The sequence below is a fragment of the Oncorhynchus tshawytscha genome, linkage group LG05 (genome assembly GCF_018296145.1).
Source record: "Oncorhynchus tshawytscha isolate Ot180627B linkage group LG05, Otsh_v2.0, whole genome shotgun sequence".
Taxonomy (NCBI): domain Eukaryota; kingdom Metazoa; phylum Chordata; class Actinopteri; order Salmoniformes; family Salmonidae; genus Oncorhynchus; species Oncorhynchus tshawytscha.
The window spans coordinates 54,751,413-54,774,954 of NC_056433.1; the positions used below are offsets into that span (position 1 = coordinate 54,751,413).

Below are 23,542 nucleotides of genomic sequence, written 5' to 3' on the forward strand. Positions count from 1 at the left end.
ACCATCATGAAAACACTTGCCATTCTACCTATAAAATCTGTTTGTTATACTGTAGCTAGCTTGCATGACCAGGCTTTTCTTAGTCAAATATATAATGAGCCAGCCAGCTCACCAATTAGAATCAAGCAAGGGAGGAGTAGAATCAACGGTAGGGAGGGGACCTTTTATATTGCTAGCTAACATAACTGGCCAAGTCCATGACTGACTATCATCACCTCAAGAACATTATTATGTACTAGCTTTTTAAAAATGGGAATCGCTGTAAATGGGAGGTTAAACTGACAAATGTCCTGCTCGATCTTGCAGTTTTTGGGCTACTGATGGCTAGCCTCCAAACTCACTTTTCAGGACTGCCAGAAGCAACAGAGCAAAACAACGTAACCTAAGGATTTTTATTGCACTTTACTTGTGGATCACAATTCATGCATAGCTGGCTAGGTAGCTAGCTGATGACATTGCTCGCCAGAGTTTAATGTTAACTCAGCAAACTTAGCTAGCTACTAAACTTTGCCAAATGTCATCGATTGGCCAAGTTACCTGTTCAAAACCACTCGCTAACGTTAGCGGTCTAGTTAGCTAAAAACAGTTACCTACATACAATATATGGTTGTTGTTATAACGTTCGCCCCTAGCTCCATTACAGACCCCGAATCAAATGTTTAACAGCAAATATAGGTAACAAGTTGGTTAATTAATGTTGGCTAGCTAGCTTACTTTGCTACCTAGCGAGTTAATTAAGTTGACCGTTAACTAATCGATTCCGACTAGTGGTGGTAACGACAAAAACTAGATAGGTAGGAATTCAGCTATGATGACAAGAGCACTTGTTATGAGAGTTAGCGAGCCTTCGGGATAAGCTAGCTAGTGTTATATCTGAAACGCATTGGCAGCTAACGTTACCAGCCTCATTTGCCACTACGTTCAGGTTTTAAAAAAGTTAACTAACCTGTATTAAAAATTAAAAATATAGCTCAGTTGCTTAACTTAAAAGGACTAACTTTTCTAGTGAGTAATGAGATACCATCTAACTCATGTAAATAAAATAGCTAACCGTTGGCTAAGTGACTATCGAACCAAATAAGCTTGCTGGCTAGTTCTAGTTGAGCTGGCATGGTTTGGCAGCGAAGTAACGTTACCATATCCACTGCTAGCGGCTAGCTCCGTCAGCCACCCAGCAAAATAGACCTAACTTGTAGTTAAATAATGTACTTGAGTTGTTAACTTACCTTGCTGCTCTGATAACCTTCAAATGCTTTCAAGGCGCTGTCAGTGAGTTTTACGTGAAAAACGGAGACATTACTGCCATTGCTCACTCGTCCACAGGACAATCCGTAGCACTGCTCCTCCTTCAACGCCGCCATCTTGCTACCATTTCCTCCACGCTCACGCACGAACAGCACAGAGTCGTAAACGCACAAACCTATCATTAGCTTTACAATGAATATTCATGTTACGTGCATTGCGTGATGAAGTCACAAGTTAAATTGAAAATAAATATATATATATATATATATATATATATAAACATATCCACGTGACATAAGGTCGACACATGTATAAGGAGGATTAATCATAAACGGTTTATTTACTTAAATATGAGGCATTGAGAATAGAATGTGAATCATTAAAAACATGAAACATGTCTAGTCAGTCTAGTCTAGTCAGATACACACCAGAGATCTGCAAGGAAGAGGGAAACACTAGGTCACTGAACTACTCAACATCTGACTGAATCCATGAGTTGGGAATGTCCAGTCAATAACAAATTGGTACAAAAAAAATAGGACATGAGGAAATGCTCTAGTTTGCTAGCTTGTAAAGCCAACCAGCAAAATAGATCCAACCTCATTCCACGGAGGGTCGCTCCATTCTACTTGATTGATGAATTAAGATCACGGATTAGTTAGGAATTCCCCTCACCTGGCTGTATAGCGCTTCATTGGACACACATTGAAAGAAAAAGCACTGCCCTCAACGGAATGAATTTGACACCCCTGCTCTAAGCAAATGAGTACCTGTCGTCTGACACAGATATTGTTTATATTGAAAAGGAGCATAGTGTCAAATATAAAATAGACAAACAAATAAATCCATTTACTTTCTTTGACAGTAACAAGCTCTCATTAGACTTAAGTGTGTAGGCGTTGAGTCCATGTACTGTAATAACAGATGAAGTACTCCCAACCTGTCAGAGATTGACAGTTGTACGGGTGACAAGACATCTTAAAGATCAGATACCAAAAGGTTAATTATACAAAAAAGGGTGTGGCTCATAGTACCAGAATTGACAAACTTTTATTGAAATAAATACAAAATTAACAAAAAGGAATGTGAGAAACTCAAACTCAACCAATGTCTGCAACACTTGACTGTCTTTTTACATAGTCTGTTGTAGAGAAAACATGATTACTAATCATTTGGTGAGAAGTATCATGAATATAACACATATCATGAATATAACAAGTATCCTGAATTTAACAAAATGATAGATAATCAAATAGATGTTTTGTTAAACTGACCTAAAATTGGATTTAGAAGGTACACCATTCAGAATTATCAAAAGTGAGGTATTCTCCATTGACTTAGTTTCTTCTTTCTGCCATTTAAAAGAATGTGACAGTTTCCGTCAACCAAGACTGTGTGGATCCCAGGGCCAGATAATACAGCATCTAGATTAATCTCATACCCATCATTGGCACTGTCCCAGTAAAAGAGCAAAAGCATGCAAATAATTGCACAATCATATGCTTTAAAAATATAGGACCATATCACATTCGCTAATTTTAAATAACTTTGACCGATCATTCATAGAATTCTCATTTCAGAGTGCTCAATTTATATTTAGAATCATTACCATATAGGAGCAATTGACAATTTGTCTCTGGAAATAAATGGCCATATGCACATTTAAAAAGTGGTAAGTACTTTTTATATACAAATGTTTATTGTATAGTATTTGTCATAATTCTCCCAAGCAGTGACAGAACAGTGTGAGAAACTTATGGACCGTCACACTAAAGGTTGTGGCAGATAAAGCCATTTCCTTCACACTTTTTTCTTTTTACCAGTTCCAACAGGCACTGCCAGATATCCAGTTGGTTTTTGTGAGGTCCCACTGTGGAGGGTGCAGGCAATCACCAGAAAAAGTATTTGTCTTATCTAATTTCTGGCAGCTATGACAACTGACAAGGCGACACCTCCGATGGCTACAGCCGTGGCACCGAACAGCCATTTCCAGCTGACACCCTGGGGACAAAAGAAAACAAAATGTGAGGCTTTATGTTGACTTGGAAGACTGTTTCCTCACTTTGAAATACATTCAAAAAGGTAAGACATCCATGTACACCTCAAAACATATTTTTCTGATCCCCAGCTGGGTTCAAATAACATTTTATGCTAGCATCAGTTTGTTGACATGAGCAGGTTAAGCCTCATGTGAGGACCGTCTCACCCATGATGACCTGGCCTGGTGTTTCTGCATGCCACCGCTGCCTGGGTTGCCTAGCATCTTCTTGTACATGGCCTGCTCGGCGTCTTTCTGCTCAGAGTGCTTCTTCACCAGCTTGGAGAGTTCTGAGTGGATGGTCTACCCCAGGAGACAGCAAAGTGTGAGAATAAGCTGCAGGCGTACTACTCTACCCCCTTCCCACAATCACATAGCCTGTGTATATAAAAACCCATTCCCTATGCACCATAATAGTCAGGTGTTCTGTTAACTGCAGGTGGCTTGATTATTAGCAATTGATGCTATTGTAAAATGAAAAACGTGCCAATACAAATCCAGCCAACAAAAGGGTAGTAAGTTAACAGCTTCCCTGCATGAGGCAGCCCCCTCATATCAAGTCTTAGTCATTCGTCTCAAGGGTTTGTGAGTGGGAAATTTAGGACATTTTCACAGTACTGGCCAAAATGTCCATTACAGCTTCCAAGGAGCCACTTACAAGCACTGTGTTGTGGACAGAGGAGGGTAGAGAGTTTGGGTAAGTCTCCGCTCTTAGGGTTTCATCTCCCACTGCTGACAAGATTAAATGGGTGCTTCACAATATCAGGTTTCTACAGGGCCCCCCTTGGCATTCCCATGTTCAAATCAGCCGATACTTCTGGTCATGTACACAATAGTAATGTTTGAGGACAGAAATTACATAACTGCTGCAGTTCTTGTCATCTTTCCCCATTTTACAAAAAGGTTTGTATTGAGAAGATAAAGGCAAATTGTGTTAATTAAATTAATGAATTCAGACAAGAAAACCCTAACATCCTTAAAAAATTAAAAGTAGGGAGTGGACCACAATTTTTGCATATAAATATGCAATCTTCTAATCTAGACCATTGAGATTCTACTTGTAATGGTTTACTGCTCCTAATCTAAAACACTTCAGCAAAAACACCACCATAAACATTCCCAGGCAGCCACACTTGAGATGATGTAACCAACTCTGTGGTGCACCCTGCAGCTCAGAATGCAAGAGCTTGTCTAATGCTAATAGAAAATGTCAACATATGAACAACTACCAGCCCAACACACTCATGCACTACATTAGTGTCCAAGAAGAAGAAAAAAACTGTATGGGACAATTGTACAAGGCATTCTGTCAGAGCATGATTTCACATTGGTGTGTTGGACTGAAAAAATACTGAGGTGGCAGGAGTGAGTGGGGTGGTGGGGGAGGGAGTCATGAGTGTTAAGTATTAACATGCAGATGGTCCAAGTAGCAAACGCGCTGTGGTTCGCCCTGGTTCTCCCTGTGCAGGGAGCAACATGTCTAAGCAATGCTTAGATATCACCTGGGCATCGATAAACCAACCTATTTACAGCAACAACACGAAATCAGATCCACCAAAATGATGAGTCTGCAGTCCACCTGGTTTCCTTCATCACCAATATTAGAGAATGTGGCACCACCTGGTGGATGTCAGAAAGAACTGCAAAAACATGTGGTCCTGAGAATTTGTTTTCATTCCACATCTTTCTAAATAATGATTTTGTGAATGTTGAGTGCAGTACCTTGTTGCTTGGTTCCAACTTCAGGGCCATCTTCAAATTCCTTATAGCGTCAGCATATTCTCCTTGCAAGGCCAATACCTACAGATACAGAAGTCCATGGTGATGCTTTCAGACATGCACACTCAAATCCACACATTCAGTTGTGTGATACCTACCTTGCCTTTGCGGAATAGGGCTTTGATGTTGTCTGGCTGGTGGACCAGCACTGAAACACAGGACCGTAGTGCAGCTTCGTAGTGATCCAACTTGAGCTGGGCAGCTGCCATGTTGTTTAGACACTTCACCTTAATGTCCATCAGGTCCTCCTCTTCCTCCAGGCTAATGTCCACTGAAACAGCAGTCACACACACCATCAGTTGGAGCCACGTGACGCCTAGTTTACGTGTCATTTCAGGTCACAACTTGCAGACTTGTTTACGTGCTGCTGTGCGTTTTGTTGCCAACCTTGCTACCTGACAACTTCACGGTTTTTACTAACCGTTTATATTTTTAGTTTTTCCCCCTCACTCAACTTTTTCACTCCGGACGTTTTATCTGGACATGGTTCGTCAGGACCTCCACCAGCCGAAGCTAAGTAGTAACATTTAACATGATGCCTTCTAATTGCAGTCGCTATACTCATAATATACAGGAGAAAGATCGCCTTACGGCGAGGATAGCTGAGCTGCAAGCCCAGCTTCAGACGCAATCGTTAGGCAAGGGTAATTTCAGTGTAGGAAAGGTTGAAACAGCGTCTGTTCCACCAGTAAGTACAGATAATAGTAGAAATCCCCTCAGACAGTCCCCGCAGCCGGACAACTTTCTCATGGCTGTTTTCTGCCCCTTCCAAAACATAGAATTTGTAGATAATTGGCCCTCTTTCTGGGACTCACCCGCAAACAGGACCAAGCCTGGCCTGCTGAGGAGTGACAGACTCCATCCTAGCTGGAGGGGTGCTCTCATCTTATCTATGAACATAGACAGGGCTCTAACTCCCCTAGCTCCACAATGAAATAGAGTGCAAGCCAGGCAGCAGGCTGTTAGCCAGCCTAGTGGAGTCTGCCACTGGCACAGTCAGTGTAGTCAGCTCAGCTATCCCCATTCAGACCGGTCTGTGCCTCGACCTAGGTTGGGAAAAACTAAACATGGTGGTGTTCGCTTTAGCAATCTCACTAGAATAAAGACCACCTCCATTCCTGCCATTATTGAAAGAGACTGAACCTCAAAATAGGGTTACTTAATGTTAGATCCCTCACTTCCAAGGCAGTTATAGTCAATGAACTAATCACTGATCATAATTTTGATGCGATTGGCCTGACTGAAACATGGCTTAAGCCAGATGAATTTACTGTGTTAAATAAGGCTTCACCTCCTGGTTAGTGACCATATCCCCCGCGCATCCCGCAAAGGTGGAGGTGTTGCTAACAGCTCCTAGACCTTAGTGCTGCTTTTGATGCCATCGATCACCACATTCTTTTGGCGATATTGGAAACCCAAATTAGTCTACACGGACAAGTTCTGGTCTGGTTTAGGGCTTATCTGTTGGAAAGATATCAGTTTGTCTCTGTGAATGGTTTGTCCTCTGACAAATCAACTGTAGATTTCGGTGTTCCTCAAGGTTCCGTTTTAGGGCCACTATTGTTTTCACTATACATTTTACCTCTTGGGGATGTCATTCAAAAACATGTTAACTTTCATTGCTATGCAGATGACACACAGCTGTACATTTCAATGAAACATGGTGAAGCCCCAAAATTTCCCTTGCTGGAAGCATGCGTTTCAGACATAAGAAAGTGGATGGCTGCAAACTTTCTACTTTTAAACTCAGATAGAACAAGCATCTCTGTTTTAGGTCCCAAGAAACAGAGATCTTCTGTTGAATCGGACAATCTTGATGGTTGTACAGTCGACCTCGGCGTTACTCTGAACCCTGATCTCTCTTTTGACGAACATATCAAGACTGTTTCAAGGACAGCTTTTTTCCCATTTACGTAACATTGCAAAAAATCTGACATTTTGTCCACAGATTATGCAGAAAAATTAATCCATGCTCGTTACTTCTAGGTTAGACTACTGCAATGCTTTACTTTCCGGCTACCCTGATAACGTACTAAATAAACTTCAGTTAGTGCTAAATACAGATGCTAGAATCGTGACTAGAACCCAAAAATTTGATCATATTACTCCAGTGTTAGTCACCCTAAACTTGCTTCCTGTTAAGGCAAGGGCTGATTAGGGTTTTACTGCTAAACTAAAGCATTAAATAGGCTTGCTCCTACCCATCTTTCCGATTTGGTCCTGCCGTACATACCTACGCGTACGCTACGGTCACAAGACGCAGGCCTCCTAATTGTCCCTAGAATTTCTAAGCAAACCGCTGGAGGCAGGGCTTTCTCCTATAGAACTCCATTTATATGGAATGGTCTGCCTACCCATCTGAGAAACGCAGACTCGGTCTCGACCTTTAAGTCTTTACTGCAGACTCATTTCTTCAGTGGGTTCTATGATTGAGTGTAGTCTGGCCCAGGAGTGTGAAGGTGAACGGAAAGGCACTGGAGCAACGAACCGTCCTTGCTGCCTTTGCCTGGCCGGTACCCCTCTCTCCACTGGGATTCTCTGCCTCTAACGACTATTACAGGGGCTGAGTCACTGGCTTACTGGTGCTCTTCCATGCCATCCCTAGGAGAGGTGCATCACTTGAGTGGGTTGAGTCACTGATGTGGTCTTCCTGTCTGGGTTGGCGCCCCCCATGGGTTGTGCCGTGGCGGAGATCTTTGTGGGCTATACTCGGCCTTGTTTCAGGATGGTAAGTTGGTGGTTGAAGATATCCCTCTAGTGGTGTGGGGGCTGTGCTTTGGAAAAGTGGGTGGGGTTATATCCTGCCTGTTTGGCCCCGTCCGGGGGTATCATCGGATGGGGCCACAGTGTCTCTGACCCCTCCTGTCTCAGCCTCCAGTATTTATGCTGCAGTAGTTTGTGTCAGGGGGCTAGGGTCAGTCTGTTATATCTGGAGTATTTCTCCTGTCTTATCCGGGGTCCTGTGTGAATTTTTAAGTATGCTCTCTCTAATTCTCTCTCTCGGAGGACCTGAGCCCTAAGACCATGCCTCAGGACTACCTGACCCGATGACTCGTTGTCCCCAGTCCACCTGGCCGTGCTGTTGCTCCAGTTTCAACTGTTCTGCCTGCGGCTATGGAACCCTGACCTGTTCACTGTGATTACTATTATTTGACTATGCTGGTCATTTATGAACATTTTAACATCTTGGCCATGTTCTGTTATAATCTCCACCCCGCACAGCCAGAAGAGGACTGGCCACCCCTCATAGCCTGGTTCCGCTCTAGGTTTCGGCCTTTCTAGGGAGTTTTTCCAAGCCACCGTGCTTCCCTGCCACAGCTGCACCTGTTTGGGGTTTTAGGCTGGGTTTCTGTACAGCACTTTGATATATCAGCTGATGTAAGAAGGGCTATATAAATACATTTGATTTGATTAGTAAATTCCAGGGAGTCTTGTGCCCAGGCCCATCCAAAAACAGTGCTTTCGCAAATAACAAAAAAAAAATCTGTCTCTACGGTCACCTTTAGAACTGGACTCAGTGATCTGCAGGGCAAAGCCATAAGAGTTTACAGCAAAGGCGTAGTCTCCTCTTTGGTAGTAGACATTCCCCCTCTCCCTCTTCTGCCCAGCCAGGGCAACCCTCTCCTGGGGGGAGAGGAGCTCAAGGTCGGGGGCCTCAGTGGCATCCAGCAGCTGTACCTCCAGGGCCAGATCAGCACTGGGAAGCACCTCAGGGGCAAGGCTGCCAGTGGAGACAGTTGTGGAGGCCAGGGCAGGGAGGACACAAGCAGAGAGCAAAGTCAGGTCGTGTACTATAAGCAGTGAGCTCAAGACAGCAGCATTCCACTCACAGCTCTTTCTTAAAAAAGGGAAGAGTGCTGAGGAGTTTAGCTCCCATTAAGAGGAACACAAGTTAACCCTTGTGTTGTCTTAAGTGTAAAAAAAAAAATGACCCACCACTGTTTAACCTTCTTGGGATAGGGGGCAGTATTTTCACTTTTGGATGAATAGCGTACCCAGACTGAATTGCCTCCTACTCTGTCCCAGATGCTAATATATGCATATTATTATTGGATAGAAAACACTGAAGTTTCTAAAACTGTTTGAATGATGTCTGAGCATCACAAAACAAACAGGAAGTGAAATCGATTTTCAAAACAGTGCCTATTGAAATCCCAGTGAGATAACGGATGCACTTCCTAGGGCTTCCACTAGATGTCACCGTCTTTAGAAACTGGTTTGAGGATTCTACAATAAAGGAGGGGCTCATAATAGCTCTTTGAGTGAGTGGTCTGGCAGAGAGACTCTGTCTCATGACGCGCGCTCCCGACAGAGTTTGCTCTCGTTCCAATGCTTTGGAACCTGATTGCTGAGTTATGTTAAAAACATCCTAAAGATTGATTGCATACATCATTTGACTTGTTTCTACGGACTGTAACAGAACCTTTCGAGTTGTTGTCTGGAGGAAGTGCTCACGCCTCACGAAGATGGATTACTGGCCTGAACACGCTAACAAGTGGCTAAATGATGGGCTTTATGGAACAAATCAGTAATTTATTGTCGAACTGGGATTCCTGGGAGTGCCTTCTGATGAAGATCAAAGGTAAGTGAACTATTGTGTTTTTTCTAGCTTCTGATGACACCAAAATGGCAGATATTCCTCTGGCTGTTTTGGGATCTGAGCACCGTTCTCAGATTATGCTTTTTCCGTCAAGTTAAAAAAATTAAATAAAAAATTTAAATCGGCGGTTGCATTAAGGAGAAGTCTCTTTAATTCTGTGAATAACACTTGCATCTTTTATCAATGTTTATTATGAGTATTTCTGCAAAATCACTGGATGTTTTGGAATCAAAACATTACTGCACGTAACGCGCCAATGTAAACTGAGGTTTTTGGATATAAATATGCACATTATCGAACAAAACATACATGTATTGTGTAACATGATGTCCTATGAGTGTCATCTGATGAAGATCAAAGGTTAGTGATTAATTTTATCTATATTTCTGCTTTTTGTCACTCCTACCTTTGACTGGAAAATGGCTGTGTGTGTTTTTGTGACTTGACTGACCCAACATAATCATATGTTGTGCGTTTGCTGTAAAAGCACATTTATTAAAAAAAAAAAATTAATCGGACACGATGGGTAGATTAACAAGATGTCTCTCTTTCATTTGCTGTATTGGACTTGTTAATGTGTGAAAGTGACATATTTACAAAAAAAAATAGTCTTGAATTTCACGCGCTGCCTTTTCAGCGGAATGTTGTCTAGCCCTAGAAAGGTCAGAGAAATCCCCCGAAATGATATTTTTTCAACTTGAAATTTGATTACTTTTCCTAGTGACCCCAACATTAGAAAAAGTGAAACGTTGCCTCTGTTCATGTTTCCATTAAAGATGTACACCACCAGGGTACAAAGATTGTCTTAGGGTCATTTTTGACCCGGCAGTTCTAAAATCATTTACACCACACAAAATTTAGATTGTGGTAAATCAGTAGCACACAGACAAAATTAAAATGCTTGTGCATGTGCAGGATCCCCCCTCCACATGATTCAAGTTCACAGACAAAATAAACATGCTTTACTAATGTGGAATGCAGTCAGAGGCTATAAAGGTGCTGCAGATGACAGCAGCAGCCCCCCCCCCAGTTCTCTCTTTGCTGAAGCCATAAGTGCACAACAGGTCGTAGAGCTGATTTTTTCAGATGTCCAGGAAGAAGAAGATAATGATTTAGAAGAGGTATCTGAAGAAGATGGGGAATAATACAACCCAGAGCACGATGCATCATCTTCAAATGAAGAAGAAATACCCAAGCTGAAGGAGACATTTGTCAAAGAATAGCAAAATATGCCCAGGACATTGCCTCAACATTCTACATGTTCATCACACCAGCCATCGAAAAAAAGAAAAATCAGTCTGGAGATTACAAAGGGAGGGTTCCCGTAAATATGGAGACAACTGGAAAAGGATGGATGAGATTGACCTGCGTGCCTACATAGGGCTACTAATCTTAGCGGGTGTGTATCAGTCCAGAGGCGAGGCTACATGTAGTCTCTGCGATCGAGAGAGTGGAAGGGCGATTTTCCGTGCCACTGAAAGTCTTTCACACTTTCTCAAGAATGCTACGATTTGGTCACCATGAGTCAAGACGTGCGGGAGACAAACTGGCGGCCATAAGAGACGTTTAGGAGAAGTTGGGGGAGCGTCTGCCATACATCTACAACCCTGGGCCTGAAGTAACAGTGGATGAGCAGCTGTTTCCATTCAGAGGTACATTTCTATTTTCATATCTGTAATGTAAGTGATTTTCACCGTTAATTGTATTACGTATTGCTGTAATAGCATTGATTTATGTGATTAGTATCAGTGTCACTGAAAACAATCTTTTGTCAAAAGGTCACTATCCTTTCCAGCAGTATATGCCCAGCAAAGTACAGCATCAAGATATGGGTGGCCTGTGACACACAATCCAGCTACGCTTGGAAGATGCTAGTCTACACAGGGAAGCCAACCAGCGGAGGCCCGGAGAAGAACCAGGGGATGCGGGTTGTGCTTGATGTGACAGATGGACTGAGGGGGAACAATGTCACGTGTGACAATTTCATCACCTCTTATGAACTCAGCCAGCAGCTCCTGAAGAGGAAGATCACCATGGTTGGCACAGTTAGAAAGAACAAGCCTGAGCTCCCCCCTGCACTCCTCGCAACAAGGGGGAGAGAGGCCTTCTCATCAAATTTTGCCTTCACCCCCACCACCACCACTCTAGTTTCTTACCTCCAAAGAGGAACAATAATGTGGTCCTCCTGAGCACACTGCACAAAACGGCTGAGATCAGTGATCGTGAGGACAGGAAGCCAGCCATCATCCTGGACTACAACAAAGGAGGCGTGGACAACCTGGACAAGGTGATTGGAACTTATAGCTGCAGGGGGGTGATGACTAGAGGCCAGTGGGCCTCATACAAAGCCTTCGTGATATGGAACAAGATCAACCCTACCTGGATGCCTGATAAGCGGAACAAGAGGGTGTGGTTCTTGGAGCCCCACACATTCAAAGAAGGGAGCGCCTCCCTCACACAGCAGCGCTTGTGAAAGCTGTTTAGGAGGCTGAATATTGGCCTGAGGCTGCAGCAGGCAAGATAAGGAGATGCCAATTCTGCCCCCCAAAGAAGGACTGTAAAACAAATACTATGTGCTGCACATGTGAGAAATACATCTGCAAAGTCCATGCACAGACACTTGCATACTGTCATATGTGCTAATTAGAGTTGATTGATTTATGTTCTTCACATTTTTGTTTTGTATCTATTACCTTATTTTATTGTTGTTGTTTATACACCTTGTAGGTGGGGGCAATGGTTCCAAAAATGGGAGAAGACTATGTATTATGTAGTTGAATTCCTCATTGTACAGTATAAAATAATATCATTATGTTGCAAAAAAGGTTCAAGACTTAGTTTCCCTTAAATAAAATGCATTCAAAACTACTTTGTGCACATTTCTGTGACTTTCTTAGGCTATACAAGTGCCATCACTTGCAAAAAAATGTGTTTACACCTATGCAGTACCTTTAGCAATAATAATAAAAAACCTCTTATGACAGGTGTTGTAATAAAAATGAGCGGTGTCCACTGATTAAATGCAGTCTTTCTGCATTGGGAAGAGGGAAAACCCAGATATTCACAAAGTTTGTGATGAATGACATGTTGTTTCTTCATGCAAAATAGATTTGGGGTTTAAAATTCAATTAAGCTGCTTTATTTGAGGGGTTTAGTGAAGGCGGGTCATTTTTTTGTCCCTTAGGAAAAGGGGAGTATACAGAATGTTAAGACGACACAAGGGTTAATGATATCTAGTTTGACGAGTTATCTTTATAGGTAATTACAATCTTAGAATAGATGGCTTGTTTGGGTAACAACAACGAGACATGCCAGTGAAACCACAAAGAACCAGCAAGATTAAGAAACCCTCCATACCTCCCCAGGGCACCATATGCATATTTAGCGTCGGCTTGGACGAGGGCCGTCTCCCCCATTTCCATGAGCTGCACTGTGAGATCCAGAGCCTGCGAGAAAGCACACAAGAGTTAAAACCTGATAGTTCTACTTCTCATCTTAAATCAAAGATCAAAGTTGGAGGCATTGCTGGTGGATAAAAGCAACACTGAACTTGAAACATACATTTGTTCCATTTACATTTCTCATATCTACTCACATCACTGCATTGTATAGAATCAGATCAGATTTGCCATCACTTAAAATACTAAGTAGAATGTACCTGGATGACATCACCATCTCCCAGAGTGAAAGACAGCTCCGGTTGCTCTTCTATAAGAGTCCCATCAGCCAGTGAAGTCTTCAGGTGAATCACGACATTCTGGCCTTTTGTGGGCCTGCTGTCTGGCCCATTCCCTGCCCGCAGAACTTTCTTCCTTAGCTGGCCATTACCTGCAAATAGATAAGTGAGAATAAGCTTAACCAAATGGTGACAACTGTCAATATGTGATCATTGTCCTTTTTCTTTGACCTATAGTAAATATGAGGGCCATTTTGTTACCTAGTATATCCATCCACTCATCTACTAAAGATGAAGGGCTAGCATCTTGGTCCTCTGCAGGCTCTTTTTTAGTCTTCTTCCCACCCCCAGCATCTTCCAAAGGAGGAGGGTCATCATCAATTTCATCATCATCCAACATCTCAAAGTCTTCCCCACTGTCCAGCAGCGATGCTTTCCCTGACTTCTTCCCTGTTAGAATCATCTGTGGGTTATCACCTGCACCAGTCACCTCCTCTTCGTCAGTCATCTGTTGAAATGTCAATGTGATTTAGAAATACAGCAGAGAAAAGACAAGCATGTTTTGGTAAACAGCATAAACTGTGCCTTTCAAATAAAGGGCTGTTATTGGCTATACACACTGGAATTATACAGTGACTCATGTTTAGAAAGAATGGATTGCTGTGGTTTGACCAGATTCATCTATGATTCTGGGTCTGGTAACGTTAGCTCGTCACCATAACAGTGAAGACGCATTGCGTTTCTTAGAAACGTTCGAAAACAGAAAGTTAGCTAGCTTGCTACAGTAGCTAGTTTAGTTAGTTAGCAATACATGTTCAGGATTTCAGTGGGTGTTTCGAATACTTTGAGAAGTTTGTTGTTGTGAGTTAGCTAGCGACCAAGCTTGCCTGCTAGAAGGCTAGCTAGTTAGTTGCTATCTTATACAAAAATACCCCTCTTCAATTGTGTCCTTCATGTTTATTTTAACGATGCTACAGTGAGTACCCTTACCTTATGATATGCTTGATAAAAGGACAGAATGCCTGATCGAAGAGTTTGTGACAATAGCTAGCTTTGCTTGATGCTTATGTCATGCGATGGCAGACTCTTCCTGAGTTCACCTTGGGCCTAAACCAATAACCTAATTTAGCAGGCGTAGGAAGACTTGGCCTGACATCGTTTCTTTATTTCTATTGGCTCATCCTCTGTAAGCGATCACGCGATTGGTAAATCCAGATAACAGTCAAACAGATTAGTTGGCTGTTCAAACCAATGATATAAACCCTGGATTGCTGATGCTCTGCATTGACAAATGAGAGGCTTTGAAGCCACCAGTCACCATATCGAACCCAACAGTGGAGGTGTCATATTACCCGTAAAACCTAGCGGTCAAATAGGGAAATGGTTCCATTAATTTTCCCCACAGGGGATTTTTGAAACAATTAAATGAAGGTCTGTGTTTCACTTTGGCTTACCCTGGTTTTGATAACCACGTAAATCGCTTTCGGACAAGGTGACTTTTATCAATATATTCGGCTCTATTTAATTTCATTCGAAAATGTTAATTAGCGTTAAAGTAGACATCATGCAAAACTACAAATCCATGCAAGCTCCTGCACGTCAGGACACCTTTGCTAACAGGTATTGAATTGTGTCAATTAAAAACTTGCACAAGACTGTTCACAGAATTGTCCATTTAAAGAAATGGTTCCAATTTATTCATTACTATGTTTAGCTAGCATTAGTTAATAGTTTACCTTTACCTCGATTCAGCAGTCTCATCATGGCATTTGTAGTTCTTTATGATAGCCATATCAGCAGCTATTTACATATATATTTTCAAAATGTTTATTTAACCTTTATTTATCTAGGAAAGTCAGTTAAGAACAAATGTACATTGACAGTCTACCGGGGAACAGTGGTAGGCTTGTTCAGGGGCAGAACGACAGACTTTTACCTTCTCAGCTCGGTGATTAGAGCCAGCAACCTTTCATTTACTGGTCCAACACTCTAACCACTAGGCTACCTGCCGCATTTCATTTTTGGGGGGGTATATACAGGTGAATATATTGATAAAAGTTACCTTGTCCTAGAGAGATTTACAGTTATCAAAACATCACAACAGGTTAAGCCAACACGAAGAAGCAGTCCTCCATAGGAATGAATGGAATTCAACAGTATTTTAAATAAATCTAAATAAAAGGACAAAATTACATGCATTTAATAATGTTTGGTGTATACCACACCTCGGGTCTTACTTATATATACCACACCTCGGGTCTTATATATACCACACCTCGGGTCTTACTTATATATACCACACCTCGGATCTTACTTACATATACCACACCTCGGGTCTTACCTACATACAGTGCCTTGCGAAAGTATTCGGCCCCTTTGAACTTTGCGACCTTTTGCCACATTTCAGGCTTCAAACATAAAGATATAAAACTGTATTTTTTGTGAAGAATCAACAACAAGTGGGACACAATCATGAAGTGGAACGACATTTATTGGATATTTCAAACTTTTTTAACAAATCAAAAACTGAAAAATTGGGCGTGCAAAATTATTCAGCCCCTTTACTTTCAGTGCAGCAAACTCTTTCCAGAAGTTCAGTGAGGATCTCTGAATGATCCAATGTTGACCTAAATGACTAATGATGATAAATACAATCCACCTGTGTGTAATCAAGTCTCCGTATAAATGCACCTGCACTGTGATAGTCTCAGAGGTCCGTTAAAAGAGCAGAGAGCATCATGAAGAACAAGGAACACACCAGGCAGGTCCGAGATACTGTTGTGAAGACGTTTAAAGCTGGATTTGGATACAAAAAGATTTCCCAAGCTTTAAACATCTCAAGGAGCACTGTGCAAGCGATAATATTGAAATGGAAGGAGTATCAGACCACTGCAAATCTACCAAGACCTGGCCGTCCCTCTAAACTTTCAGCTCATATAAGGAGAAGACTGATCAGAGATGCAGCCAAGAGGCCCATGATCACTCTGGATGAACTGCAGAGATCTACAGCTGAGGTGGGAGACTCTGTCCATAGGACAACAATCAGTCGTATATTGCACAAATCTGGCCTTTATGGAAGAGTGGCAAGAAGAAAGCCATTTCTTAAAGATATCCATAAAGTGTCATTTAAAGTTTGCCACAAGCCACCTGGGAGACACACCAAACATGTGGAAGAAGGTGCTCTGGTCAGATGAAACCAAAATTGAAGTTTTTGGCAACAATGCAAAACGTTATGTTTGGCGTAAAAGCAACACAGCTCATCACCCTGAACACACAATCCCCACTGTCAAACATGGTGGTGGCAGCATCATGGTTTGGGCCTGCTTTTCTTCATCAGGGACAGGGAAGATGGTTAAAATTGATGGGAAGATGGATGGAGCCAAATACAGGACCATTCTGGAAGAAAACCTGATGGAGTCTGCAAAAGACCTGAGACTGGGACAGAGATTTGTCTTCCAACAAGACAATGATCCAAAACATAAAGCAAAATCTACAATGGAATGGTTCAAAAATAAACATATCCAGGTGTTAGAATGGCCAAGTCAAAGTCCAGACCTGAATCCAATCGAGAATCTGTGGAAAGAACTGAAAACTGCTGTTCACAAATGCTCTCCATCCAACCTCACTGAGCTCGAGCGGTTTTGCAAGGAGGAATGGGAAAAAATGTCAGTCTCTCGATGTGCAAAACTGATAGAGACATACCCCAAGCGACTTACAGCTGTAATCGCAGCAAAAGGTGGCGCTACAAAGTATTAACTTAAGGGGCTGAATAATTTTGCACGCCCAATTTCAGTTTTTGATTTGTTAAAAAAGTTTGAAATATCCAATAAATGTCGTTCCACTTCATGATTGTGTCCCACTTGTTGATTCTTCACAAAATTGTTTTATATCTTTGTTTGAAGCCTGAAATGTGGCAAAAGGTCGCAAAGTTCAAGGGGGCCGAATACTTTCGCAAGGCACTGTATACCACACCTCGGGTCTTACTGCGTATAGCTTCCCAAAATATGTTACAATCATGGGGGAGTGCCAAGATGGAGGCGCGGCGGCTTCAAAACAGCACCCAGTAGTCATCTAGTGTATATATAAATAATTGGTTCAAAAGAAAATGACTGAATGAATTGATACGGTTGCCAAAAACACCGAACTAGGTTCAAAACACACATTTATTTATAATTTAGTATAAGATCATTTGGGAGATTAATCACTTTATTCTCTTAATGGATACATTTTTCTCATGTCCTTGCAAAAGTTTGATAAGCGTCAGGCTGTGTGAAGTGTCAATTTATAAAATAAATACACACTGATGATCAGATGCGCACAGAAAAAAAGACTCGAACAACAAGGAAAAATCAAATTACATTTATTATTGATGCAGTTTCTTTTTTGATAAGCAAATTATCCATTTTTCTTTCAGTCTAAAGAAACTTTACAATATAAAGAAACATACAAAGGACATATTTATTACCTACACAAGACACCTAACTCCCTAAGACAAGATCTGAACTATCCTACTATGAAATACAAAGCAAACCCAAGGGACAGACTGCTTCATATAGAATACTGCCATGTCATCAGAAAGGACAATGAACAGTACAGGAGAATATTTATATCCCCTCCCCTTGACCCCTGTCCCACACAACCATCCCATCACCCGCAAATCTTCCTAATGTTACAGTATTATACATCACAATAGAAGTACAGAGATGACCAACAATTGTTATACACAGAGGACTGAGAGGATCAGTGAGAATCAATATATACAACGCTATTTCATCAGGAGTGAATAGCAAGGACACAGTTTTTCCGCATTAGCATTACTTTTGATCTATTCTTTAATTTAAAATGACATTAAGTATGTTTTCCTTTTTAAAGTTCTTAAATTGATAAAAATCCTTCATATTAAAAACTGTAATAATAGGTGGTCACATGTTTTAATGAGACGATGGCCTTTTGAGTAGGCAATAACCATTCTTAGAAACGATTTGAGATGATTTCTATTGGTAATAGAAGACAAGGACAGAGTGAGGACGCTCCAATTGCAAGAATAAACAGCATCATTGACATCATACATCCCCTTCACCGCCCTCTCGGTCCTTACGAGATAATAAAACGACGCCTCAAACCCAGCAAAATGGATGACAGTATATTTTCACATATGTATCCCGACCAGAAATAAGTGTTTAGGGTGCAGTTACTGTATGTTCACATGTTCAAGTAAATTTACATGCATATTTCATTTTTACCACAATTTTGTTTTGGCCAATCAAAATGTCCAGCACATCGTCTCTTTATTATGAAAACATGGACAGGTCATTTAGAATTTACTTTCAGCTGTATACATTGGTAGTGACTGACATATCAAAACATGTCAATGATATCAAAATGCATTATACAGTATTTACAAAAAGGAAATTAAAGGAAAGGAGGGCTCAAGAGTGTGAGGATGGGGCTGTAGGGGGCGGGTGTGGGACAGAGGGCTGTGTGCCAGTCAGTCTGCTAGAGGAACACTGGAGTTAGTCGTTCCTCAAAACAACTTACCCAGAAGATGTCCCTGTTCAGCTCTGAATCCAAGCTACTCCATAAAGTATCTGCCAACACTATAGCAAGGTCACTGGCAAAAGACCAATCACAGACAGAAGCCAGAATGATATTAAATAAGAACAGAAATATGTAGCTTGTTGAAAAATGACTTTTTGAAATAAACGGTATCTGCCGCTTAGCACAACACACAAGAAAATCACATGAAAGTTTGAGGAACAGCCTTGGGTCAATTCACTCCTTAGGTGTAGATATTCTATGGCCTTTTTTTGCACACAATTTCTTGAATAGACTTCATAGAAATTAAAACAAAACAAAAAACTAGAATAAAAGACATCGTTTGACTCGCAATTCAGTCCAACCAGGTGGAATTCTCTAATTTCTCAAAGTACATATTCAAGTGTGAGTAGGTGCACTAAAAGCTACTCGGTTCTATAGAGCACTCCTTTCTTGTAGCGGGAGAGTGAATTAAGCCACACCGTGCAGTCCCTCCAGTCATTTCACACTCCCATCACCAGTGGTGCTACAGCCACCCCATACCCAGGATCTAGCAGCCCATGGACAAGCCCAGACCCAGAGGGAACAGGTGGATGGGAGCTCTGTGGAGTTGGCCCCTCTCTAAACTATGGTTGCATGTGAGAGGGGTCAGACACCGGATCATAAGGATCTGTGAGGTCAACTCTAACTGGAAGGAAGCAGATGGAGGTTTGTACACCAACAACGACATGAAAACTGATAGCAAGTGGCCTGTATGACAATCAGTAAATAAAGATTGAGCCTGGAGATTGTATGCAGGGTAACAGTCAAAGCAATGCAGGAGGAGAATGATCCACTTTCAGGATTCACAGACAAGTTGTATATCAAAACAACAAATAAACAACCACAATACAAGCTAAATATGTTGTATTTACAGGCAAGAGCAAATCCATAGAAGAACATAGAGGGTCTGTAAAACCCTTTCCGTCTTTACTGAATTGGAAGGACACAGGTTGCAAGACAGAATAATACATGTTCAAAGCCACCTGAACTGAAAGTAGAATTAGCAATTGTCCAAATTACATTTGATCAGTCCATCTTTGCACAGTAATGCAGCAAGCCTGAACAAACACTTATATACACTGACTCAACATTTTGGGAGGGGTACGTGTGACCAGACATGTAGAAGACTGACAGACTAGAGTACCAAAGGATAAAGAAGTTTCTGATATCGCCTCCATTTTCACATTGACGTTTTGGGGAACTCCAGTGATAACATGGATGGGGAGTGTCAGGAAGGATCATTCCTAGATGAGTGATGTCAAGCAGGTGAACAGCTATTCTTGTACTCCTATCGCACTCTGCTTGACTGTTTACATTTTGGTGCCATGGTTTTCTGGTAGTAAAGACATCGGCTACAAGTTCTGCGAAGAACAGAGAGGTATGCGTAGGGCGTTGAGACAAAAAAACTAAAAAACTAACAAGAAACATCAAATACCTAAAATCATGTAAACAGAAGTGTCATTGTGCATTTTTTGAGTGTGTGCTTATTCTGTTGTCGATGTTGTTGAGATACAATGTGCCCTTAACAGGAAATGATAACTACATCATTATAACAATATCAATTATGAAAATGATATCATTATTATTAATAAAATACAAACATATAAACTGTTCTTGCCCTAATGCATCAGCAGTTAAGCTTTTCATTTCAAAACAAGGACACATTAACTGAATGAAGGTGAGCCTCAAACCTCACAACTGCTGCATGCAAAAACAACATTTGAACAAACAAATAATAACATGATAAAGTAGAGTGGAGCCACCAGCCTTGATGCTGAGAGAACTGTTGCTGAGGAGGGTTCCTGCAGACAGCCAGAGTCTCCCACTCTCACTGTCCTGGGCCTGTGAGGAAACCAGGCGGAGAGGGAGAGTCACTGAGCTGGCTCTTCCTGTGGCTCTGAGACTGTTTCCTGCTCAGAAGCCCCACTTTGCACACACTGGGATGGGTGATCTTGATGGGAGTCCTGCGCTCCAGTGACATCCCGGGGGCTGCAAACACAGCACGCCATCCGGGGGAGGGGGCAATGCAAGATGCAGCGGGGTGGGAGGGTAAGGGGGAGAGATAAAAAAAGAAACAAAATAAAATAGAATAAAAGATAAAATAAAAAATAAATCACACACTCATCGTCATGTTGGGTGAATACTGCAAAGAGAGAAGAAGGGAAGGGGGGAAATAGATGAGCCAATGCTATATTACTGTTCATATGATGCTAAGTCAACATGCAATAAGCAACTTCACTCAATGTAATTACGATTTAGTCAACATAAAAATGTATTAATAAGCATAACAAGCAGACTGCTTTATGAGACAGCCAGCTAATTAGGAATTTTCTACTTTGACATTATAAAACAAGTCTAATTTCGACAACGTGAAGTAAAGACCGAAGGGAAAGTGTTTAGGATATAGGCATAAGTCAGCAGTGAGATGAGAATTTGTTCACAGAAGCACGCTGCCTGATGGTTGCAGGTTAGGGAAGAGAACCACTGTGGAGAACTCACACTTTCACTTTGGAATGGGTTTAAAAAGTTGCCTGCCATCTCCCCATCATCCCGCGGAGTTCCCGGGGGGTTGTTCATGCCTGCCATGTTGTTGGGAGAATTCTACACAAACAAACAAAGAAACAAATCAAGATTTACCAGACAGGTCTTTCCACTCTCATCAGCCATTTCTCGTGACTGGATGTCATCATAAGGTGCCATTATTGAATTTCTGGCAGCTTTGGGTCCAAACCAAATCATCTGTATGATAAGTGCTTTGAATAACCTTCACCTGATGGGTGTGTGTTGAAATGAATGTAAGTCTATCTAATATGGAGTCTTTTATAGAGGCTTACCTTTGGCAACCCATCCATGTCACCAGAGCCTGAAAACAACGAGAGAGAGATTGACATGAGAGAAAAGCTCATCACTGTAAAGCTATAATCAACATCTCTGGCTGGGGATCACATTCAACACTTAACACAGCTAATGTGCTTTAATTAAGCTATTCGTTTCAAATACAGATGAGACCCAACTTCATTGGCTTCATCGATCATGTCTCACCTGTCTACATAATCAATGTGCCCGCGTGCTGCCCACATAATCTGCTTCCACTTCAATCAATACTACTATGAAGGGAGCATTCCCTCTACCATCCACAAGAGGGCATTGTCACAATAGGAAAGTGGTACTTCTCACAGAACTCGGCTACCGATTTTCAACAACTTAAACTAGATGACCACATCAAACTTCTACGGTAGTTCTAAATTACTGCCTAATATTGACACGCAATTTTCGGAAATGTAAATTGTCCTGTTCATCACAATGGTTAAACAAATTCCAGACAAAAGTTGTACATGCTGACAGAGAATAATATTCTAAATGATTGATCAGCTGATCGCTGCTGTTAAAACTCACCTAGTGATCCGTTCATATGGTGGGGCTCCATGCTTCCCATTCCACCCATTGGGCCATCAGGGCCCGGACCCATCGGGAACTGTAAAAAAGTTACAACTTACTGAACTTTGTCATTATCATATTACATTGTATAATGATCACCTCTACCGATTTGAAAACAGGAAACCCATGAAAAACAAAGAACCCGCTTACATTAGGTCTGTTACCACCAGGGCCAATAGGATTCATCATTGTGTAGATGTTTTCACTGGAATTTGTAGAGTCTGGTGAGAAGGAAACAGTTAGTCCAGGCTACAGTAACTGAGCACAACTACACAGTGTTGTCCTGTATTTCCTTCAGCCACATGCATGGACAGCTTTGAGATCAAACTCTACAAAACCACCAAACGTGACAATGCTCCATACAGACACATGCCGGTTATAATTCATCAAGCCACATGGATTGGGAAAGCCTAATGTCGCACACTTTTCATATCTCATGTTTCCATGAACTTGGGGTTAAATCCTGATGACTACAGAGCCAGTGGGAAGTAAACAGGATCAGCACATCATGTTGCTCTCCTTGTGTCTCCATCCTGAATAGAATATGAGGATAGAGGTGACCTTGAGCTGACATTGCAGTGTGGTGAGAGTAGGAGATACATGTATATAACAAATTAAGGGATAGATAAGAGAGAACAGGTGAAAGAGAGAGGGGAAAAAGAGGGAGCAAGAGAAGGGGAGAAAAAGAAAGTGTGGGGTTTGATGCCTGTTTGTGGCCCTGGGTGTAGGTTGTGCAGCAGGTTGTGCAGTCGTGACGGAGGGTGTGGTGGAGTGCGGGGGGGGTGGGGGGCCTTGGCGACTGCAGTGGAAAACTGTGTTCCAGCTCTACGTGTAAGGAGCACTGTGCACAGGTTGCCCAGGCAACGCATCACAATAGAAGTATGTATATAAATAATGAATAGTGGACACAAAAAGAAACCGCTCCACACCCGAACAAAAACTGCACATCCACAGGATGTTAGACCAGAGCAGTTTGTTCTGTCTGTGCTGTCCTCAACAGGAACATCAGACTGATCACAGTCAGATGATCACAGCTCAATACCCTGCCAATTTACACAGGTCCAGTATAGACGACACATAAAGAGCTACGCTTGTTTAACATACAAATCACTCAATGTCAGTGTGGCTGTGCCCACAAAGTAAATGAGCACTGGGAGTTTAATTAGAGTGGGATGAGTGAGGAGGCACA

General features: G+C 41.8%; 3 protein-coding genes across 10 annotated transcripts in view; all 3 read right to left on the reverse strand.

Annotated features, from left to right (window-relative positions):
• Positions 1-1,418, reverse strand: part of LOC112250982 (RNA polymerase II elongation factor ELL) — a 45,804-nt gene extending 44,386 nt beyond the window's left edge. The window contains exon 1 of one of the 2 annotated variants that reach the window (XM_024421561.2): positions 1,227-1,418. In XM_024421561.2, coding sequence (XP_024277329.1) covers positions 1,227-1,361 — 135 coding nt within the window. In that variant the 5' untranslated portion in view covers positions 1,362-1,418. The remainder of the gene's footprint in view (positions 1-1,226) is intronic. The other variant, XM_024421560.2, reaches the window with a different exon arrangement.
• An 858-nt stretch (positions 1,419-2,276) lies between these two features.
• On the reverse strand, positions 2,277-14,487 carry LOC112250983 (peptidyl-prolyl cis-trans isomerase FKBP8). 6 transcript variants are annotated; one of them, XM_024421562.2, is made up of 9 exons: positions 14,329-14,487; positions 13,600-13,846; positions 13,321-13,490; positions 13,020-13,108; positions 8,563-8,783; positions 5,161-5,333; positions 5,006-5,083; positions 3,452-3,586; positions 2,277-3,246 (listed from the first exon to the last, which is right to left on the reverse strand). In XM_024421562.2, exons 2-9 carry the CDS (start codon positions 13,844-13,846, stop codon positions 3,160-3,162), a joined length of 1,200 nt encoding a protein of 399 aa, XP_024277330.1. In that variant the 5' UTR covers positions 14,329-14,487; the 3' UTR covers positions 2,277-3,159. The 6 variants fall into 6 exon arrangements, 5 of the variants coding, with proteins under 5 accessions (XP_024277330.1, XP_042178025.1, XP_024277333.1 ...); XR_006083445.1 differs by lacking the exon at positions 2,277-3,246 and adding an exon at positions 4,806-4,923 and having other exon boundaries at positions 3,540-3,586; XM_042322091.1 differs by lacking the exon at positions 2,277-3,246 and adding an exon at positions 4,806-4,903 and having other exon boundaries at positions 3,540-3,586.
• A 3,195-nt stretch (positions 14,488-17,682) lies between these two features.
• Positions 17,683-23,542, reverse strand: part of LOC112250984 (single-stranded DNA-binding protein 3) — a 134,391-nt gene continuing 128,531 nt past the window's right edge. Inside the window, exons 14-18 of one of the 2 annotated variants that reach the window (XM_042322092.1) lie at positions 22,504-22,574; positions 22,312-22,390; positions 21,750-21,778; positions 21,415-21,516; positions 17,683-20,904 (exon numbers count right to left, since the gene is read on the reverse strand). In XM_042322092.1, the coding sequence (XP_042178026.1) occupies positions 20,830-20,904; positions 21,415-21,516; positions 21,750-21,778; positions 22,312-22,390; positions 22,504-22,574 (356 nt within the window). In that variant the 3' untranslated portion in view covers positions 17,683-20,829. Of the gene's footprint in view, positions 20,905-20,926; positions 21,059-21,414; positions 21,517-21,749; positions 21,779-22,311; positions 22,391-22,503; positions 22,575-23,542 lie in introns of those variants that run through there. The other variant, XM_042322093.1, reaches the window with a different exon arrangement.

Excerpts from the sequence above, each read along its gene's own strand:
- LOC112250983 (XM_024421562.2), bottom strand. The coding sequence starts at position 13,846 with ATGACTGACGAAGAGGAGGTGACTGGTGCAGGTGATAACCCACAGATG. Across the intron at positions 13,109-13,320 it reads GAGATGGTGATGTCATCCAG|GCTCTGGATCTCACAGTGCA; the intron begins GTACATTCTACT and ends GCTTTCTCGCAG. Across the intron at positions 5,084-5,160 it reads CCCTATTCCGCAAAGGCAAG|GTATTGGCCTTGCAAGGAGA; the intron begins GTAGGTATCACA and ends CTGTATCTGTAG.